Below are 22,281 nucleotides of genomic sequence, written 5' to 3' on the forward strand. Positions count from 1 at the left end.
GTTCAGCACACTGTGCCCCATTCTCCCAGCTGGGCAAACTGTGGCCACACTGCCTTCCTTCTTTTTCCTCCCTTCTCTTTTCTTCCATCCTCCCTTTATCCCCCTCCCTTTCTTCCTTTTTTCTTCCCTTCCTCCCTCTCTCCTCCCCCTCTCCCTTCCTTCCTTCCTTTCTTCCCTTCCTTCTGTCCTTCCTTTCTTCTCTCCTTTTCTCTCTCCCTCCCTTCCTCCATCCCTCCCTCCATACCTCCCCATCCTCTCTCTTTCATTCTTTCTAAGTCAGTGTCTCACCATGGAGTCCAGGCTTGCTTTGAACTCATAAGCTTCCTGCCTGTCCCTCACGCGCTGGGACTGTGGAGGTAAACCATCACGCGCGTCCTAACTTCTTTTATGGTTTCTATCCTAAAGGCTGACCCGCCTATGCAGGTCCATTCATGTGCATTGCCACATTATCCCCATTTGGGGTACACTCAAGTTTAAGCCTTAAACTCTCGTCTTGTTCTCTGCTGTTCTGACGTCACTTCACGAGCTAACATGTTGCCTTCATGCACTGACATGCCTATCCATGTCCCTAGACCTTTGGTCCATGTGTGAACCCTGGACATTTTGTGTTTATATGCTAATACAAGTCTTTAGGAAGTGGCCCTTCTTCTCGTCTGCATTCATTAATTTATCAAATGTTTGTTTCTAAACTGACCCAGGCTGATCACTTGGGGCCAGGCTATTGAGAGTTGTGCAGACTGAGGTTCTAAATCAGGTCCTCTCACCTCCCAGGAACCAGTTCTTTTTTTGTTTTTTTTTTTTTTTTGTTTGTTTGGTTTTTTGTTTTTTGTTTTTTGTTTTTTTTTTGGATTTGGTTTTTTCAAGACAGGGTTTCTCTGTGTAGCCCTGGCTGTCCTGGAACTCACTCTGTAGACCAGGCTGGCCTCGAACTCAGAAATCTACCTGCCTCTGCCTCCCAGAGTGCTGGGATCACAGGTGTGCACCACCACCGCCCAGCTCCAGGAACCAGTCCAAAGGCGGCCATTTATTTCCCTTAGCCTGCCTCCTCTGAAGGATTCTTACCTGTTTGGGTCTCTACAGGAAGAAGCTGCCTTCTCAGGATGATGAAGCTGAAGAGCTCAAGGCCTTGTCACCAGCTGAGTCCCCAATGGTCGCCTGGTCAGACCCCACCACCCCACAGGAGGCTGAGTAAGTAGAGCCACCTCTGAGTCTCAAGAGACTGGTTTGGGCTGAGCAGACAAGGAGAGGAGCAGGAGCCGGGGCGCTTTCAGAAGCCCACACAAGGTGAACTTCATGATCTGGAGCATCGAGGCAGGGCTGGTTCTCATGCACAGGACTTTCCTGGTTGGCCCAGGGGTTCTACAGACTTAGCGGGATGGACTTGGACTCTAGGCCAGATGTGTTCGTTCCGGCAGCAATCAGAGAGGGACGGATACCTAGGCAGAAGCATCCCCTTTCTCTCCCACGGAAGATCTCAGCACTGAACACCAGCCAAATAAGTCAGCAGGTAGAGGAAGACCATAGGGTCTGCTGAAGCTCCTTACCGTGAAGCTCGTTAAGTCAGATTCCCAGGCTCCACACAGCCCTGGACAGTGGCCCTGGAAACCTGCATTTCCATAGCATTCTGCTGACTGTGATGGCTGGGGTGTAGGGTGTTATTGGAGGCCACGGTAGCGGCACAGGAAGCTGGGTCCCCAGCATCTAACTGTCCCCAGGACTGTGTCATGATACAGTATTTGCTGGAATTTTTAGTAACCCTGGTTGATGTTTAGTGCCCAGCCTTGGGCGCTGCCTGGAGGTACCTATCATGCTCTCCAGCCATGACCCATGTGTTAAAGCAAGCCTGCCTTCTCCCTTCTGGCTTTTCTCTATCCATAATTTTATTTGTTTTTAAGTGTATTTGTTGTTATTCTATGTGTGTATATGATGTCGGGGAGCACGTATGTGCCATGGTACACGTAGAAGCCAGAGAATAGCTTAGTGGAGTCAGTTCTCTCTGGCTGGTCCATTGGACTCAGAATGAAGGTCGTCAGGCTTGTGCTGCAAGCATTATCTGCAGAGCCATCTTGCCGACCTCTCTCCGTAATTGTATTCGCTTTGTACTTACCGGAGTTGTACGCATTTTAGAAAAGATAGGCTCAGGAAATCCCCAAATATCACACAGTCCCAGCTGACATTTTAATACAATGAAATTGTGTTTTATGTAGCAGAGCACAAGATTCTGGTTTAATATAAGAAAAATATGGTAGGAATCAGAAATAATAATAAAAATTACCCTCAGGATCATGGAAGGAGTCAGTATGGAGACTCATGTACTAGGTAGGTAGGTTAAGATGCTGTGACAAACAGGCCCTGATGGTCCAGTGGCTAAAAAGGCAAGATGTCTCCTATGCTGCAGTCACAGCACTAGCCACTTGTTTATTTTTAGGTCAGTGGAAAGCTCTTTTTCATGCAGTCATTTAGGGACCCAAGTGACAATCGCTTTGCTATCTCCATGTAGTTTATAAGATGTTCTGATCAAGACTAGAAAGAGAAAACTTCAACCATGCCGGTGGCATAGGTCTATAATCTCAGTTACTCCAGAATCCGAGAGACTGCAGTGGGTCCAACAATGTCCGAAGAATGGCGGATCGACCTTCCTTGGGCTCTGCTGGAAGAGAAGGCATACATGTTGCCCAGCACAGGCCTGGGGTCCTGGGACCCCTTCCCGTCTCACATTCACCCTCTGCTGTGTCCCCACAGTGGTCAGGACCGTGCGGCCTCCACTGCCAGCCAGAACAGTGCCATCATTAATGACCGGCTCCAGGAGCTGGTAAAGATGTTTAAGGAGCGGACGGAGAAGGTGAAGGAGAAACTCATTGACCCCGACGTCACCTCCGATGAGGAGAGCCCCAAGCCCTGTGAGTGGGGGATAGAGATGGCCACAGGCCAGGGTGGATCGGGTACCCACGGAACCCCATGAACTGTACTACTGGGGAGGATGACATAAACAAATGATTGGGGTGTATGAGAAAGGCCCAGATGCTGAACTTGGGGCTTAGATATGTACTCAGGAGAGGAAGAAGGTCAAAGGTGAACTTGGCCTTCCCACAGCCAGTGGTTTATATTCTTCTGCCTCCTCCCACAGGGCATGGCGACTGGTATGTCTATCTCACTTTTTGTATAGCCTACTCTGGAAACAGATGGTCTTAATGTTCAGAGGCATCCGTGCCTTGCTGGGGCCACCTGAACAGGTCACTCTATAGCCCAGGCTGGTCTGGCACTCACTCAGGAGCCCCAGGTTGGCCTAGAACTCACGGCAATCCCTCCCACAGGCTGGAAATGCAGGTGTGAGCCAGCATGGTCGCCAAAGGTTTCCTTCCTTTAAAGAGTCATCTGGCAAGGTGATAAATGCCTGGAATCCCTAGCCCTTGGAAGTCTGAGGCCAGTTTGTTGAGGCCACAAGTTTGGGGCCAGTCTGGACTACATAGTGAGAAGCAGAGACAGAGAAAGAAAATGAACATGTTTTCTTTTCTTTTAAAAACAGGGTCTCCCTGTGTAGCCCTGACTGGCCTATAACCCACTTTGTAGACTAGGCTGGTTTCGAACTCACTGAAATTTGCCTGTTCCTGCACCACCACACCTAGCCGAGTGAGCAAGCTTTTTTGTCAGGGATATTGTCTAGGTTTATTCTAATAAGGGTTGTATATTGGGACGCAAGAGCCTAAGACATGTTAGCAGAGCCTGACTTTATACTCCTAACACTAGAACCTGTGCTGGACCCCTAAGAACAAAGACATCTGTGACCAAGCACCACCAACCTATGAAAGGCTGAGTCTCAGAGAATGGTACCGAGTCCTATTCTGAAAAGTCTGAATCAACATGTCCCCAAGTTGAGTTCCTCAGTGTTATGAAGAAGGAAGAAGGAAGCATAGATAAAAAATGTTCCACCCATCCAAGAAGCAAAGGGTCTGTCAACACACAGACAGACAGATAGACGCAGATATAGACAGACAGACAGACAGACACACACACACACACACACACACCACTACACCTGGGGTCTAGGAAGAGCTTCTGGGGACTCCAGACTGCTGTGGAAGAAAGGGCCATGGAATTCCCTCCAGAGGAGCATATTGGCCTTCTGCACCCAGAGGGTATAAGCAAGTTGTATGTTAGGAAGCGGGGAGACCCTGGAGTCCCAGATCTGTAGGTAGGACCCTTTCCTAGCCTCAGGGCTGAGTCAGATGGTCACTAATGTCATCCCACAGCCCCGGCCAAGAAGGCCCCAGACCCTGACGCAGCCCAGAAGCCGGTGGAGGCAGAGGCAGCAGAAGAGGAACACTACTGCGACATGCTCTGCTGCAAGTTCAAGCGCAGGCCCTGGAAGAAGTACCAGTTCCCCCAGAGCATCGACCCGCTGACCAGTGAGTTCCTCAGGAGGAAGCCCCTCCCATGCTGCAGGGGGCGGGGTCCAGTACCATGGGCGTCCTTGGCCCATGGCTCCTTCTTTATACTTTCCAAAATGATTCCACACATCCTTGCCTGATTCTTGAACACACAGTCCCTGGACTAGGAACATGGGCCATCTTACAGACAACGGAGCTGAGGCACAGAGCGACCTTAAGATGCAGACAGTCAGACCTTGACCTTGACCTTGGCCAAGTCCTCTAACCAGCCATGTGGGCTCCTTCCTGGGACCCCTGCTCTGAGCAGCGGTTAAGACGGAGTTCACCAGAGTCTGAAGTAAATTCCCATGAGCCTACGTAAGCCCATTCCATAGTCCTCCAGCCCAGTGCCCTCCATGTGTGCACCACACTTCACAGTTTACACTGGAGTTCCTTGCCTTCTCAGCTGATGATTTCCTGTGACTTCAAAAAGACCATGACAGGTGCCAGAGAGGAAGTTCCTTAAAGTTAAACAGGGAATCACTCAGGGGAAGGACTCCAACTCTGGGCGTCCACTGGCTAAGATACCAAGTGATCCATCCACCTGTCTGTCCATCCCCATGTGTCATCTGCTGCTGCTCTGGATTTCCTACGACAGGAACTGTATTGCTGAAACTCATTCCTGGGCTGGCAAGATAAGCTAGTGGGTGAATACACCAGCCAAGCCTGGCAGCCTAAGATCCATCCCCAGGACCCACATGGTGACCTTTGACCTCCAATGTGGGTCTATGGTACCCATACACCCACCACACCCCATAAATAAATGAATGTACTAAAAAAATTTTCTTTTTTAAATTTCACAAATAAGGAAAGCTACTTAACAGTCATTATCCAATAATGTCACCATGCCCCCTCCTTAGAAGACTGATTTTTTTAGGACCTATCAGGGACCCCCATGTCCACCATTCGAGCACTGATCTACTTGCCCATCCATTTGTTTGTCTATCTTCTGAGTGATGAAATCCACACACAGTTGTGTGGGGGGGCAGGGAGCACTCTCTCGCAGGGGGGGCAGGGAGCACTCTCTCGCAGTGGGGGCAGGGAGCACTCTCTCTCGAGCCCTTCATGCCCATCCCTGTCCGTCACCCAGACCTCATGTACATCTTGTGGCTGTTCTTCGTGGTGCTGGCCTGGAACTGGAACTGCTGGCTGATTCCCGTGCGCTGGGCCTTCCCATACCAGCGGCCAGACAACATCCACTTCTGGCTGCTCATGGACTATTTGTGTGACTTCATCTACCTCCTGGACATCACTGTGTTCCAGATGCGCCTGCAGTTTGTCAAAGGCGGAGACATCATTGTGAGTCCGGGGCAGGGGGAGGGGGAAGGGGGGACTAGGGCAGACCCTAGAGCCAGGGCCCTCAGGAGACTGACCTCTGATGCTGTGAGCAGTGGGTGAAATGAGTGAACAGGAGGATCCTGGGAGCAGCTGTCTGTGGTTTGTTTTGTTTTTTCCTTCACCCCTTGCATGTGTTCAAATTATGAATATTACATACCATTCAAAGATGAGCTGGTTCCCAGACGACCTGAGTAATAGAGTGGTCCAGAGATTGGCATCGGGGGCAGGTGTACCTGCTTCAAGCTCCAGCTGAATCCCCTAACTTCAGCACCCAGCTGAGCTTCAGTCTGTGAACGGGGCAGAAGCAGCTCCCAATGTGATACAAGTATTGCTGCGAGAACTAGAAGATGCAGGACGCTCAAGGAGCCAAGTGTGTCCTGCAAAGGGCACAGAGATGATCTGCTATGTGAGCCAGCCCTGTGCCTGTGAGGAAACCACAGTCCTGTGGCCCTGGTGGTCACATACCTATAATCCTAGCACTTGGGAGGTTGAGGCAGGTAGAACTGAGTTGAGGCTAGACCAGGTTGAGTAGTGAACCCCTGTCTTCAAAATGTAGGGGTTGGGGGTTGGGAGAAGGGTAGGAGAAAGGAAAGGGAAAGAGAACCAGATACCCCAGTTGTCATTGCTGTGAGCAAGTCACTTTCCATAGTTCCACACGGAGGCCTGGGTGTGTAGGTCAGTGCTAGAGCACTTGCCCAGCTCCCTGCGTGCGTCTTCACTGCTGCAAAGTTTAAAAAAAAATGTCCACTCTACAGCAAAGGTGAAGGCTTTCCTAAGTGGCCTTTTCCTTTGGATTAGAGGGTTTTTTTTTTTGAAAAGGGAAACTGCCTTGTTGTAGGTGTTCATGGAAGAAGTCAGGCAGTTAACTTGTGTGTGGGGCGGGGTGTGTGTGATAAGAAGTCAACAAATATCAGCTAGAGAAAGGTTTTAACCACTTCCTTATACTGGTTAAGACTTAAGAGGAAGCTGGACGTGGTGGCACATGCCTTTAATCCCAGCACTCAGGAGGCAGAGGCAGGGAGGATCTTTGTAACTTTGAAACCAGACTGGTCTACATAGAGAGACCCTGTCTCAAAACTAAACAAGTCAAGGGCTCTGAAGAGATGATTCAGTCGTTATGAGCACTTCCTGTTATTCTAGACGATATGAGTTCAGTTCCCAGCACCCACATCGGGTAGCTCCAGAGGATCCAACACCCTCTTCTGACTTCTGGGCACCTGAGACATGCACACACATACACACACACATGCACACACACATGCACACACACATGCACACACATACACACACACACACATACACACACACATGCACATGCACACACACACATACACACACACATGCACACACATACACACACATACACACATACACACATGCGCACACACATACACACATATACACACATACACATACACATGAAGAAAATAAATAAATCTTTTAGTAAAAAGAATCAATTAGTAAAAAAAAAAAAAGAAAAGTTTTTTGAAGTGAATTATTAAGCTGTGTGAAGTAGAACTAATCTACAGTCGAGATTTCTGAGTAAAGGGGTTAGTATACAGTTGGTAAACTAAAATTTAACATTATAGAAATTAAGATTTTAGACATCGTACCATGTGTGTTGGACGTTATAGCAATTAATGCTATGCCAACAGCTGCTTCACAGGCTGCAAATGTTATCGCCACAGCAGGTACCATGAATTCAAGTGAATCTTAAATGTGTAAAGAGCCTGTGACAACCCCAGACAGTATATGACAGAAATGGAGGCCGTGGCAACAAATGAGGAGTCTTTGGCCAGCCTGACCCCTGACCCCATCACAGCAGTTATCTCCCCCTCACAAATAACACGGCTGGCAGTCCTGGGAGGAGCTGAGCACTGAGAAATAGGCTCCCAGTCCCTACCTTCCTCCATTCAGGAGATCAGAGTCTGTCTGGTGATTCCAGCAAGGCTCATTCCCGCAGCTAGTCACCCCCACCCCACCCCACCCCACCCCACCCCACCCCGGAAACCACAAGGTCTTCCCTGCAGGGTGGCTACATGTGCTTGTGAGGCTGCCCTGACTCTCTGGTCAGAGCTTGACCTAACATCACTGCTCTTCCTTCTCTCAGACAGACAAAAAGGAGATGCGCAATAACTACCTGAAGTCTCAACGGTTTAAGGTGTGTTACGGGGTAGGGGGCAGGGGTGGGGGAATGAGCGCTTTGCCTCGAGGTATTTGGGGACCTGAGTTATATAGTTCCTGTCACATAAAGGGAGGCTGGTCCTATCTCCCATGGGAGTGCCCACTAGTCTGCAAGTCTTCTGAGACAGGCCAGACAGGGTGGCCCTCACAGAACACTTTCCATGTCTGTGCCTCTGCTTCCAGTTAGGCGGCACAGAAACCCTTATGTTGGTTGGGAACAGTGTGTGGGAGGTGGGCAGCGTGGGTTATGAAGCCACAGAGCGGGTTGGTGGGGTGCCTTGTGCCCGCTCTCCTGATGCTGCCCTGAATACTCTGACGGATCTCTCTGGCAGACAGAGACACGCCCCCTTAGCGCTCCCACCCTGACGTTCTGTGTCTTAATGCCCTGTGATGCCCACTGGGATTTTAGATGGACCTGCTCTGCCTCTTGCCCCTGGACTTTCTCTACTTGAAACTTGGTGTGAACCCCCTTCTCCGACTGCCTCGCTGCCTGAAGGTAAGATTGGCAGGTCCCCAAGGTTCTTCTGTGCTTGACCTGGGGACAGGATAGTATCCCCAAGAGGATACTCTCCCCTGGGGGAGACGAACGTTCTGCAAGCTTGTCTTACTAAGAAGTTCATTGTAATTGCTGGTGATTTGGGGACATTTCCCATTAGTCCTGATCCAGAGACTTTACTGATGTCAGGTCTTCGACTCCATGACATGAATTCTGTTCTTATCATCTTAAAAATGAGGAAAGATGCACAGAGAGGCTAAGGAACTTGCCCAGTGTCGCACAGCTAGGCAGGAGTGGAGTCTGGATTTGAATGTCGGCATCTGTCTCCAACTCCATCCCTTCACCGCTTCTCAGGGAAGGGGCTTCCGCTTTATAATGGACTCCATTCAGAAGAGGGGGAAGTTGGTCCTTGGAATGGCTGGGTGGTGACTCCTCCAAGGTAGCAGGAGCAAGGCTGTGCCAAGGTCAGATTTGGATGCACGGCACCCATTTTTCTCAGTTTCCAGTTGTTGTTTTCTGTCACCCACTGACTGGACCCAGGGTCCTAGGAGGATCTGTTTGATTCAGGGTGGAGATCCGACACGTGCCCTTGAATGTGATCAGGGTAGATGGCCACTCAGAACATTCGGGATCTCCTAGATGTCTAGCCAACCAATTAAACTCACTATTCCCCTTCCATGATATTGATGCTCTTTTCTGAAGACAGTAAATAGGGAAAATTACCAACAGGGGTAACCATGATCACACTGCTTACCTGGAGAAAGAGACTGGTCATCATCAGGTAGGGCTGTGCAGCCATGTCCCCAGCAGGCACAGAGCTGGCTCACAGGGCTGTCCTAATGTCTTCTTCTCTCTCCTAGTATATGGCCTTCTTTGAGTTTAATAACCGCCTGGAAGCCATCCTCAGCAAAGCCTACGTTTACAGGTGCGAGTTCCCATGCACACATGTGCACATATGCACATCAGTGAACACACACAAACACACATACCCCCAGCCTCTTCTTTTCAGCTCCTCCCCTCCCGCTATGCCCCCATGTCTTTTAGAAACCAGGCCACTTCCTGGCCCAGCTTCTTCTTTGACAGGATACAAAAGGGGCTGGAGAGATGGCTCAGCGGTTGAGAGCGCTGACTGCTCTTCCGAAGGTCCTGAGTCCAAATCCCAGCACCCACATGGTGGCTCACAACCATCCGTAATGAGATCTGATGCCCACATTCACGGTGCATTCAAGGTGGGGTGTCTGAAGACAGCTACAGTGTACTCACATATAATAAATAAATAAATCTTTAAAAAAAAAAAAAGAATTGCTACAAAACAGACGTCCAAGGTGGAGCCGAGGAGTAACTAGGCTGTACTCGGGGAGCAAGGTTCCTCGGTCCTAAAGGAGCACCCAGTGCATTGTCATTTCTCTACAGACACCAAATCCTCCCTCTCCTCCCTCAGGCCTTATTCCCCTAAGGCCCCTCATCTGTCTAGATTTCTCTGACACAACTGGGATGATTCCCACTCTGCATTTTGATAAGGCTCCAATCCAGCACCTGGATTTCAATTCCAACACCCCCCCACATCCCACTGATTGTGGGGCTGAGACCTGTTAACCACTGATTGGATGACTGGGACTGGATATCCACTGATTGGGTGGTTGAGACAGAAAATATCCACTGATGATTGGGTGGCTGGGACTGATTATTCACTGATTAGGTGGTTGGAACTGGATATCCACTGATTGGGTGGTTGGGACTGGATATCCACTGATTGGGTGGTTGGGACTGAATATCCACTGATTGGGTGGTTGGGACTGGATATCCACTGATTGGGTGCCTGGGACTGGATATCCACTGATTGGGTGGCTGGGACTGGATATCCACTGATTGGGTGGCTGGGACTGGATATCCACTGATTGGGTGGCTGGGACTGGATATCCACTGATTGGGTGGCTGGGACTGGATATCCACTGATTGGGTGGTTGGGACTGGATATCCACTGATTGGGTGGTTGGGACTGGCTATGCACTGATTAGGTGGCTGGGACTGGATATCCACTGATTGGGTGGCTGGGACTGGATATCCACTGATTGGATGGTTGGGACTGGATATCCACTGATTGGGTGGCTGGGGGTGGCTGGGCCAACAGAGTTCACCTATAAGGCGGGCTTTGGGGGAGCTGAGATCTAGTCCATTCCCAACACCCTGCCCCCTGGGGTGAGGTGTCACCTCCATGGCCGTGACACACTCTCTCCCTGCAGGGTCATCAGGACCACTGCCTACCTGCTGTATAGCTTGCATCTCAACTCCTGTCTTTACTACTGGGCGTCAGCATTCCAGGGCATCGGTTCCACTCACTGGGTTTACGACGGAGTGGGGAACAGGTGAGCCAGGCCCCCCAGGGCATCACATGGGTAATATTTTTGTCCTTTACGGTTTCAACAGAAAGGCTCCTAGAAAGGTATCCTATGGCTATGGTGTTGCCAAGACAACCTTGCTAGAATTTTTAGCCAAAATTCTAAAGCCGACTCCTCCTTCCCCATCTGTCTTCCTAAGCTAAGGTCTCCTAGAAATTACTAGTGTCAGGAGAGAGTCTGGGCACCGGACCTGCTGGAACAGTGAGTGATTCCCAACCTTCCTGATTCTGCGACCCTCTAATACAGTTCTTCCTGTTGTAGTGACCCCCCAACCATAAAGTTACTTTGCTGCTACTTTATAACTGTAATTTTGCTACTATTATGAATCATAATATAAACATCTGATATGCAGAATCTGATATGTGACCCTCCCAAAGGGGTCACGACCCACAGGTTGAAAATTGCTGTGCTAGAAAGATCTTCCTCACATACCCCAGTCTAGTAGGGTTGGCAAATACAGCACATAGCCTTTAGGGTGGGAAGATGCTCAGGGCAGGGGACAAGGACTTGTGGATAAAGATGTCCCCATAATGTCATTCGTCATATAGAAAAAAATGGAAATGCCCCTCAGGTCCAATGTAAGAAACTTGCTGGCAGACACGGCAAAGTTTCAGAGCATCTGTGAGATATTGTGGTTCTTTGACCTCCCTGTGGGCAACTTACTTTTTTAAATTTTAGCATTTCTAAATGTGAGGTTTATGGATAATCCCCGTGTATGTTTAACATATTTATTTTTGTACAAAAAGCTAAATTTGTGTTGAAGATACAGCTCAGTGGGAGGAGAGCTCTCACTTAGCATGTACACGGATGACCCTGGGTACAGTCTCCAACATGTGTGTGCGTGAACACAAAAGCCGGATTGATTCAGTGGTGCGCTATGCAATTACTGCATCTTAGGGCTGACAAAATATCACAGGAGAATGAGTTCCTGCTTTTTTTCTTCGAGTCAGCAAAGAATTGCATGTGCATTGTGCGTATACCCAGCATAATGGGCAGCACACAGAAAGCCTTAGCTGGGTCCCCACTGCCTAAAGCAAGGCTACACAATTGCAATATGATGTATTGCAATGTGCTTCAGGCATGCGACTTGAAATGCTTTAATAAGAGCTAGGTGTGGTGGCGCAGGCCTGTAATCTCAGCGCTTGGGAGGCAGAGGCAGGCAGATTTCTGAGTTTGAGGCCAGCCTGATCTACAGAGTGAGTTCCAGGACAGCCAGGGCTACACAGAGAAACCCTGTCTCGAAAAACCAAAAAAAAAGAAAGAAAGAAAAAAAGAAATGCTTTAATAGCCGTATTATAATCACAAAAGGAGGTGAAATTAACACTAGTAATTGTCTTAGTTATTGTTTTACTGCTGTGAACAGACATCATGACCAAGGCAACTCTTATAAAGGACAACATTTAATTGGGGCTGGCTCACAGGTTCAGAGGCTCAGTCCATTATCATCATGGCAGGAACATGGCAGCGTCCAGGCAGGCCTGGTGCAGGAGGAGAGAGGTCAATATCTCCATCCTCAGGCTGCTAGCAGATGCTGACTCCCAGGCAGCTAGGATGAGGGTCTTAAAGCACACACTCACAGTGACACACCTACTCTAACAAGGCCACAACTACTCCAACAGGGCCACACTTTCTAAATAGTGACATTCCCTGGGCCAAGCATGTACAAACCATCACAGTAAGGATATTTGGATAATCTCAGTGACAAAGATATCACTTCTATGTGTAAGAGCTGTGCTAAGCATGAGTTGACTAGACAGTGGTGAACTTCCTCTTACACCTTTCAAATCTTGTGTGTATTACACATACAGACACACACACATACACAAACACACACTCACACAAACACACACTCACACACAGAGACACACACATAGCACATCATTATACATGAATCTCAGGCCTCCAGATTCATTGCTTCTTTATAATCTGTACATATTTTAAGTTCTGGGACAAAACCCAGGGCCTTCTGTGTGGTTAATTAAGCTTATTTATTTATTTATTTTTGGATTTGTTTTTTTCGAGACAGGGTATCTCCATGTAGCCCTGGCTGTCCTGAACTCATTCTGTAGACCAGGCTGGCCTCGAACTCAGAAATCCGCCTGCCTCTGCCTCCCAGAGTGCTGGGATTACAGGCGTGCGCCACCACCGCCCAGCTAATTGAGCATTTTTAAGGCAGTCTCTCTAAGTTGCCCAGGCTGGCCCTGAATTCATTCTGTAGCTCAAGCTGCCTTTGGTTTTTCTATCCTGACTAGCTTTCTGAGCGCTAGGAAGCTCCTAAGGATTCTTGTGCAGAAGAACAGTAAGAACCAAAGAGTGAGTGGCTGGTGCGCATGCCCGGCCAGCGCCTGCCCCTGCTGTGAAAGATGCCATGTCCGGAAGAAGTTCAGAACCTCTGGCCTCTAGAAACACTAACAGCCCAGCCTAGAAACATAAGCTAAATTCTGAGACCATGTCGGCTGTTCTAGGTTGTTTTCTGACTTTGTTTCAATCTCAAAGGAGTCTATGCCCGTAATCTAAGAACCCCCTTCTCAGTGGCAGGCGAAGCTGGCAGCGCTGAAAGGAGAGGTAGTGGTGCTCTGGAACTGTCTTCAAGGACCCAGGCGTCTAGGCCTGCTTGCTGACACACTTTCTTTCCCTGGGGATATGTGATCAAAATACAGTGACAGAAAACTCTTCAAGAGGTTCAATAGTATAAACAATAACTGTAAATTATTATAACCATAAAGTGTTATAACTATATAAAATATTATAACTATAAAATATATTAAATTATAACTATAAAATATTGTAGTGTTTTATAGTTTATAAATTAATTATCTTATAAATTATAAATAACCATAAACTGCAAATAGCTCTAAATAAACTAAAAATTAGCCACCACTCTCCAGGGGAGGATCTGCTGTGTGCTGGAGGGAGGAGCCTTGGAAAACCAGTTCCTGCCTGTGGCAGTCCATTGTGTTCTGTCTCGGCCTGCAGCAGCGAGCGGGTGAGGGCGGCGCCCCACTCCAGGAGCTCCCAATATGTGTCAGGGGACAATGTACTCCAACTAGAAACATTTAGGGGTGAGGCAGGGCTTTGAGGACACCACTCTTAACACCTTCTGTGTGGTTCACTGCCCAGCTGCACCAACACTCAACTCCCTCCATAGTGTGGTTGGCTAGATGGCTGAAGGGGGAGCCCCCTCCCTCCACCACCCCTCGCCCCCCCACTCCCTCAAGAGGGGCAGTTTAGTTGATCCATGCGCCCCCTGGTGACCAGTACTGGTATATGTCAGGGCAAAGTGATCTGTTGTCCTCATATGTTCAGATAACCTGAGACAAGGATCCCAGCTTGTCTGAGGCCCGCATGGGTACTTGCGTGCACATGCGCACGCGCACATACACCCACCCCATCACCACCACTACCACTACTCCAGCAGTCTCTGCTCCCTCCCAGTAGGAATGCACTTTAGATGCTTGTCCCACAACACAGGAAGCATCTGGCAGACATGGGCCAATCAGTTCTGTTCTTCACAGCAAGTGCTGGCAGGTGCAGTCCCTGTGTGGGTCTTGATGGCTGATATAGAAGAGAAGTCACTCTTCTAGTTCATTCCTCCTCACAGTTGCCTGGGGAGGAATGTTCCTCTGCTGTGTCCATTTTAGGGAGGAGGAGGCTGACTGGAAACGGTAAAAATTGGTCCATGCTAGAAAGTGGCTCTAGGGCATGGACCTCTGCTGGTGCCCTGCATAGGTGGGAAGGCCCAGGGAAGTCAGTCAGGTTGCATGGCCCTGCTGACCTCCCTTTGCTAATGTCCAGGAGGACTCAGTCTGGAGCTGTGGCCAAGTGTCTCCTGGGACCTCAGTTCCATGTCTATGTCCCAGGATGGCATGTTCTCACAAGGCTGGGACAGAGCCTCAGCCACCCCAGGTAACACTGGAGAGCACTGCGCTGCTGGAGGAGAGGGGCCTTTCTTGCATCCTTATGGGATCCCTATGGGTATCCGAACCAGGATCACGAGATCAGCCTAGCAGTTCCTGTAATGACCAAGGTCCCCCTTTCCACCTCTTACTAGTTACATTCGATGCTACTACTGGGCTGTGAAAACCCTCATCACCATCGGTGGACTGCCCGACCCCCAGACGCTCTTTGAAATTGTCTTCCAGCTGCTGAATTATTTTACTGGTGTCTTCGCTTTCTCTGTGATGATTGGACAGGTAGGTGACTGCGGCCACATCACACATACCCCCACCTGTAGTTCTTCCCCCCGCCACCACCCCAGCTGGAAACTTCTCTGTGTGTTGTGGCTTTGGAGACTGAGCTCAGGGAAGATTCAGGCTGACTTGGGACCAGAGGATGTCTGCGTCCCAGGATTGTCCAAGGCCTTCCTGTTTGGGGAACACAGGATGCCTTTTCAAAGGCTGGGAACCTGGGCTGTTCCCTGCAAGAAAACCCTTTGGAGTCTCTGATATGATGTGTGACTTGTGTTCTAGTCTGGGCTGGAGGCAATAGCTGGAATATTCAAAGCAAACTTGGAAGAAACTTCCATTCTGAGAAACAATATTCGGGGGTGGGGGGCGGGGGCCAGAGTTCCACCCTGAGAAGGAGAGTGGCTATACACAAGAATGAGTTGATCACAGTGAGACATCCCACCCCAACATTGTGCCGGGAACCTGAGATGGCCAGAGAGGTCTACAGCCCTGCACCTCGCAAGGTCTAGCGTCCTTGCTTTATGTACGGCTGTCTAGGTTTCGCTCTCCGACTTACCCACAAGCATAGGTCCCCGACTGTGTATTGCTACTGTGTATGCAACCTGTGTCCTGTCAAGCTTGGGCCCACCGTCTCTGACCTCCCCTCACTGCTGTCTTGCTCCAGATGAGAGATGTGGTGGGGGCCGCCACAGCGGGGCAGACCTACTACCGTAGCTGCATGGATAGCACGGTCAAGTACATGAACTTCTACAAGATCCCCAGGTCTGTGCAAAACCGTGTCAAGACCTGGTATGAGTATACCTGGCATTCGCAAGGCATGCTGGGTAAGACTGGCCAAGCCCCTAACCTACCACATCCCCTAGCCAACCCTCATCCGATTCCCAGACTGACCAACTCTTCCCTCGTCTTCTGTGTCTTGAGGGTTCTCTGCTGGTTGGAATCCCAGCCACTTGATAGTAGAGAGACCTCTCAAGGCCAGTGAAGACTCTGGAAAACCTAAGGGGCGTGTCCTCTGGATAGCCGCTCTCCTCTTGCTTCATCTACCTTGAGATGCAGCTCCATCCAAGGTGGAGGCTTGGTAGCTCAGGCCTAGGATCCCAGCACTTAAGATAGCTGCTTTAAGTTTTACCCAAGGCTGGACCACATAGCTAGACCTTGTCTCTGAATGAATAAAGTGGGAGGTGGGTCGGTGAGATGGCTCAGCCAGTGGAGGGGCTTGCTGCCAAGCCCGATGACTCAAACTCCATCGCTAGGATCTAAATGCTGGGAGAGAACTGACCCTATGAGTCGTCCTCTGACCTCTACCTGGGTACCATGGTGCAGTGCATTTGCTCGCATACACTGTTTAAAAAAAAAAAATCAAAGTGTGTGGAGGGGGTCAGCTTCCTGTGGCAGGGGAAGCTGTGCTGGCTGAGCCAGAGCAGGGCCTCACGTGGTTGTGTGTGGGTGTGCGACATGCAGGCCAGGTCTGAACTCTGACCCCTGCCGGGTCTCCTTCCCAGACGAGTCAGAGCTGATGGTACAGCTTCCGGACAAGATGCGATTGGACCTGGCGATTGATGTGAACTACAACATCGTCAGCAAAGTGGCACTCTTTCAGGTACCCACCCCCACAGTGCCCTCCCTCGCGCTGGGGGATCTGGGACAAAGCCCCTGCCTTCCTCTGACAGACTCCTTCCGCTCTGTCTGGGCAGGGCTGTGACCGGCAGATGATCTTCGACATGCTCAAGAGGCTTCGTTCAGTCGTCTACCTACCCAATGACTATGTGTGCAAGAAGGTGAGCTGTGTGGGCCGTGGGCCTGCCGGGCCCGGGAGGGTGTCTGCTCACCCAGCACAGCGGCCGTGATGTAGAGGAGCCCTGGGTGCTGCCAAGTGCTTCCAAAGCTCCCTTCACGCAGAGGAGCCCGCCTTGCCGAAAAGGGGTGGTAGAGCTCTAAGCCACAAAACTGCTTCCAGGGTCTCAGTCTTGCCATCCGCAAAGTGGGTGAAGGGACAGGCCAAGTTAACAGCTACAACCGGGGACCCGTGGGTGGTTTACGGCCCTGAGGTGTTTTGCGAATTTCTTTAAGTGGAATTAATCCCCGGTGTTTAAAAGTTGGAAAATTTCACATCAAAATCCAAGCGTCTGGATGAAACAGAACATTGACTAGCCCTGGGTCCCACTTTCTATAATAGCAAGACTCAGCACGGGAGGAGAGCTTGTCATTAAAGGGACAGGTGAATACCACAGGTCTCCCCAGGTGATGCCCTCCCTGTCAGATACCACAGGTCCTACCTCCCTGTACCACTCCCCACAAGGTCCCCTTCACTGCTTTGAGCCACACAGGAAACATGTATGTTAGAATCTGACTCTTGACAGGGTCCAAAGTTTTCTGTGCTCCTTGTTAGGGGGTCCAAGGTGACAGCAAGGTCACCAGGGGCAGGGGGTAGGCAGATTCAAGTCTTTTGTACAGAGGTATTAATAAGTCTGGGTGAGGGCCTGGAGAGATGGCTTAGCAGGTAAGAGCACCGACTGTTCTTCCGAAGGTCCTGAGTTCAAATCCCAGCACCCACGTGGTGGTTCAGAACCATCCATAAAGAGATCTGGTGCCCTCTTCTGGCTACAGTGTACTTACATATAATAAATAAATCTTTAAAATAAAATAAGCCTGGGTGAGTGTATGGGGTGAAGCCCCTGTCAGGTGGATTTGACCTTTTAAAAATTATTATTATTTATTATTTTTGAGACAGGATTTCTCTATATAGCCATGGCAGTCTCGGAACTCCCTATGTAGACCAGGTTGGCCTTGACCTCACAGAAATGTGCTGGGATTAAAGGTGTATGCCACCATGCCTGGCTATATATATATATATATATACACATACATGCATACATCTATGTACATTACATATATACGTGTATGTATGTATAATTAATACATTTATATTTTATATAGTAATAATAATATAAATTAAATAAATGCATATATAAATGTTTGTGGTCCTCTAGAAGAGTATTGAGTGCTCTTAACTACTGAGCTTTCCCTCCAGTCCCTCATTTTTTAAAGATTTATTTATTTATTTAATGTGAGTACACTGTAGCTGTCTTCAGACACACCAGAAGAGGGCATCAGATCCCATTACAGATGGTTGTGAGCCAGCTTGTGGTTGCTGGGAATTGAACTCAGGACCTCTGGAAGAGCAGTCAGTGTTCTTAACCATTGAGCCGTCTCTCCAGCCTCCATCCAGCCCCCTCATTTTAAATTACTTATTTGCTTTGGAGCATTGGGAGTGCTATGCAACCACGAACACGTCACAGTCGGAGGTATGCTATGTAGCAATGACGTTTCTGGCAGTGAACTGCTGAGCCAGGGGATGAGAGTGGAATTCAGATGGATGGACATTTAAACCTGCTGCCTTGGGGGCTGGGGGGAGTTTGGGGCAATAGAGCACTTTATATACTTCCTAGCAGTGCAGCGTTGGCTAGGTGGCTTGCCCTCTCTGAGTCCTGTCTTTGTGGATGAGGTGTAGGCACAGTGCCTCCCTCATAGGGTAGCACAATTGCTTTCACAGTTTTCTGTATGGTGGCATGGAGTTTGCATCAGGTGACTCAGGTGTTGGGGAGCGTGTGTGAGTAGCACCCTCTGCTGTTATTCCTCGGTGACTCTCCGAGACACTGGGACTTTGACCCCCCACCCACACTTTGATCCCAGATGTCAGATAGAACAGAGAAGGGAACACCAGATCACGCATGTGTGCGATGTGCTGGGACTCTGTAGAGTAAATCAAGGTGTGACTGGGTTACTGTCATCCCTTTTAATCATGATGGGTGTGATTGACAGGTGGCCACCAGGACAGGGTGAGGATTGGGTGAGGTGTATGGCAGATTCCCGTTTCTGATCGAATCCAGAGCAAGCCATATATTCATCCATTCCCATAGTCACTCATTCATTTGTCCATTCATTCATTCATTCATTCATTCATTTATTCCTTTGGCTTTAGCTTGGGATTTGAACCACTGTATGACAGGGCTAGCAAACCAACTGGCCCATTTCCTCAAGTAGCAAGATAAGCAACTTCTCTTTGGCTCTCTTTCACCTACAGATGTTTCCTGCAATAGTGTAAATTGGATAGGATTAGGGCCAGCCTACCTAAGTAGGCCATCTTAATAGAATTATATCTGCAACGACCTTATTGCCAAATAAGGGCATATCGGGAGGTCTGGGGATTAGAGTTTTGCCAGACAGAGCCTAGGTTTGGGGGACAGAAATTAATCATGTCAACCATGCCCCCTGAAGCCAGGCTGTCTGAACTCAAATCCCAGTCCTGGTTTGACTTTGCATTATGGTCTCGGCAGAGCATAATCTTACCAAGGTTCACTTGTGGGAAGCCCGCCCACCGGCATCAGCCCAGAAAATGCCCTGGGGCCTGTGGGCCTCCTGACAGTTACCTTCCTTCCCATCTCAGCAAACACTAGCTGAGCTCCGGAGGCAGTGGGCATGGATTCTCACTTGGGTGTGGACCATGGATAGTACAAGAAAGAACTTCTGACTAGCATCATACCCAACATACAGAAGAGACAATGGAGGCCAAGAGGAAACCGACCCAACCACTCCATGCAATGTGGTGGGGCAGGGCTGGGGCAGCCTCCGTGGCTGTGGGGTGCGGGACTCAACCCTCTTCTGTTCTAGGGGGAGATTGGCCGAGAGATGTACATTATCCAGGCGGGGCAGGTGCAGGTGCTGGGCGGCCCGGATGGGAAGGCTGTGCTGGTGACACTCAAAGCCGGATCGGTGTTTGGAGAGATAAGGTCAGTGGCGGTGGGTGTCAGATGCACCCTGAGCAAAGACTGGGACTGGGCTCGTGTGAAACTATAGCAAGTAAAGCTCTCACCCCTGCCAGCACGTGTGGGATCAGTGCCACCATGGCGCACGGTGAAGGCGGTGGGGTATTGCGCAGTCGAATGACTGTGAACAAAAAGCCAAGCCACTGGGCGGCACACACCCACAGGGGCTCAGCCGGAAAGAAACAATGATATCCTATTGCAAAACCTAGACAATTCCAGGCACGATGGTGCACACCTTTAATCCCAGCACTGTGGAGGAGGCAGAGGCAGAGGCAGGCAGATCTCTGAGAGCTCAAGGCCGGCCTGGTCTACAGAGTGAATTCCAGGACAGCCAGGGTTAGCTCCATAGGGAGATCCTGTCTCAAAACCAAACAATAGCAGCAAAAACCTAAACAATTTCTCTAAAACCACAGCCTCCAGAAGGCCTCATTTCCCTGCCTCTTCTCCTGCAGCTTGCTGGCTGTCGGGGGCGGCAACCGGCGCACGGCCAACGTGGTGGCACACGGCTTCACCAACCTCTTCATTCTGGACAAGAAGGATTTGAATGAAATTTTGGTGCATTACCCGGAATCTCAGAAGTTACTTCGGAAGAAGGCTAGGTACAGACTCCCTCTGTCTTTTCTTTTCAGGTTTTGAGCAGTGATTGGGAGAAGGAAGTCCTCTCCTATCGCTGTAATGCCAGTGTGAATATCAGGGCGTTTGCTATAGAAACCATACTGTTTGTTCATCAATAATCCACGTTCAGATTGTGTGGAGTATCTGGTAGCTTCCTGGATCAAGTCAAAGGCCCTGCCCTGCATAATGTGCCCCACATCCTGTCTCCTCTAACTTGGGACAGTTCTTTACTAAGGAGGCTATCTCTAATGGTGTTGATATCTTTGCAGCCAACAGGCCAGCTACGTTTTTAGAATACTCCTTGGATTAGGTGTGACTGGTGTTTTCTGGCGATGGCTTTTCAGTTCTGCACTTGGTGCAGAAGTGACCTTGGGTGAACGTGCCCCTCAGAGCAGCATATGGGGGCACAATGTCTGGGTTCTTCCCAGGTAATGAGTTCCCCTCAATCGCGGTGACAGGGTTTCTGTGCTTCAAAGTTACTGTTTCTTTGTACTTGACAAGCAATTAGTGGGGACGCTCTTTGCAGTCACATATAGGTCCCTGTTCCTACCCAGCTTGTACCTGCCATTTGGTGGACACTAATCTGCCCTGAGACACCTTGCTCCTCAGTGGTCTCTCTGAAATCTCTGTCTAACCTTCTCTGGCTTCCCACTCCTGGGGCTCCCACTCGGCTATAGGGAAGCCCGCCCTCCCCACCCCATCTCCTGGGTGTGTTTACTCCATGAGCAGGCATTACATTGTTTTACACCTATTACAGCTATTCTGAGGCTCCAGTTGCTCTAGTTTGGCCAGTAGGACCTCATCAAGCTGATGTTTGTTACCTTTGATGCCCAGTCACAAATCAACATTTCCTGTGTCTGCAGGGAAGAAACAGGCACACCAAAGTAGCCCCGCTAATCTTGGGATCCCCACCTCCCACGCCACTGCCCTCCTGGAAAGGGCAGTTTCTTCAAGGAACCAAATTTCTTCTAGTGGGGAATGTCTGGAGTTTTGTGGGAGGTGGGACGGGGGTGGAGCCCAGGGTCTTACCCACATTAGGCATGCACGCTTCTATCTAGATCCACCCTGCCAATAGTTTTTAGAAACCAAGATCTAGGCCTGCTGTGGAGTTACATGCCTATAAATCACGGAGGCAGGGGGATTGCTGCAAATTCAAGACCAGTCATGTCTCTGCCGCAAGGTCCATGCCAGCCAGGGCTATATTTCTTAAAATAATGAGGTAAGAATAAAATGGAAACAAGATCTGAATCCAGTTAAGTATGTATCAGTATATACATGTGAATATACTATGTATATCAATATGAATATTTCACATATGTAAGCATATACATGCCAACTGTAGATAGTGATGAATTACTAGATCTCTAAGGCAATTTCAGAGCAACCCTAGAGTTAGTTCTAATCTCTCTTTCTACACTGTTTTTTTAATAATGAGTCGCCCTCATTTCTTTTCTTTTCTTAATATATATGTATATTATGTAATATATATCTATGCCAATAGTTTTTAGAAACCAAGATCTAGGCCTGCTGTGGTGTTACATGCCTATAAAAACATACCACACACACACACACACACACACACACACACATTCAGACACACCAGAAGAGGGCATCAGAACCCATTATAACTGGTTGTGAGCTGCCATATGGTTGCTGGGAATTGAACTCAGGACCTCTGGAAGAGCAGTCAGTGCTCTTAACCGCTGAGCCATCTCTGCAGCCCACTTTCTACTGCAGCCCTCTTTTTACACTTTCTAAACCCTTTTCCTGACACTGAGACACTTGGCTGACTTCTGTATTGTTTATTCC

General features: G+C 49.3%; 1 protein-coding gene across 1 annotated transcript in view; it reads left to right on the forward strand.

The window, feature by feature from the left end:
* The window catches only part of Cngb1 (cyclic nucleotide gated channel subunit beta 1), a 62,653-nt gene that overhangs the window by 35,457 nt on the left and 4,915 nt on the right, over positions 1–22,281 (forward strand). Inside the window, exons 17-30 of the mRNA XM_052167371.1 lie at positions 1,081–1,188; positions 2,743–2,900; positions 4,251–4,406; positions 5,518–5,726; positions 7,876–7,926; positions 8,359–8,445; positions 9,306–9,370; positions 10,689–10,811; positions 14,896–15,037; positions 15,696–15,855; positions 16,534–16,631; positions 16,726–16,809; positions 19,703–19,821; positions 20,310–20,456. Of these exons, the coding sequence (XP_052023331.1) occupies positions 1,081–1,188; positions 2,743–2,900; positions 4,251–4,406; positions 5,518–5,726; positions 7,876–7,926; positions 8,359–8,445; positions 9,306–9,370; positions 10,689–10,811; positions 14,896–15,037; positions 15,696–15,855; positions 16,534–16,631; positions 16,726–16,809; positions 19,703–19,821; positions 20,310–20,456 (1,707 nt within the window). The remainder of the gene's footprint in view (positions 1–1,080; positions 1,189–2,742; positions 2,901–4,250; positions 4,407–5,517; positions 5,727–7,875; positions 7,927–8,358; positions 8,446–9,305; positions 9,371–10,688; positions 10,812–14,895; positions 15,038–15,695; positions 15,856–16,533; positions 16,632–16,725; positions 16,810–19,702; positions 19,822–20,309; positions 20,457–22,281) is intronic.

Source organism: Apodemus sylvaticus, chromosome 21 (assembly GCF_947179515.1).
Source record: "Apodemus sylvaticus chromosome 21, mApoSyl1.1, whole genome shotgun sequence".
Classification (NCBI taxonomy): domain Eukaryota; kingdom Metazoa; phylum Chordata; class Mammalia; order Rodentia; family Muridae; genus Apodemus; species Apodemus sylvaticus.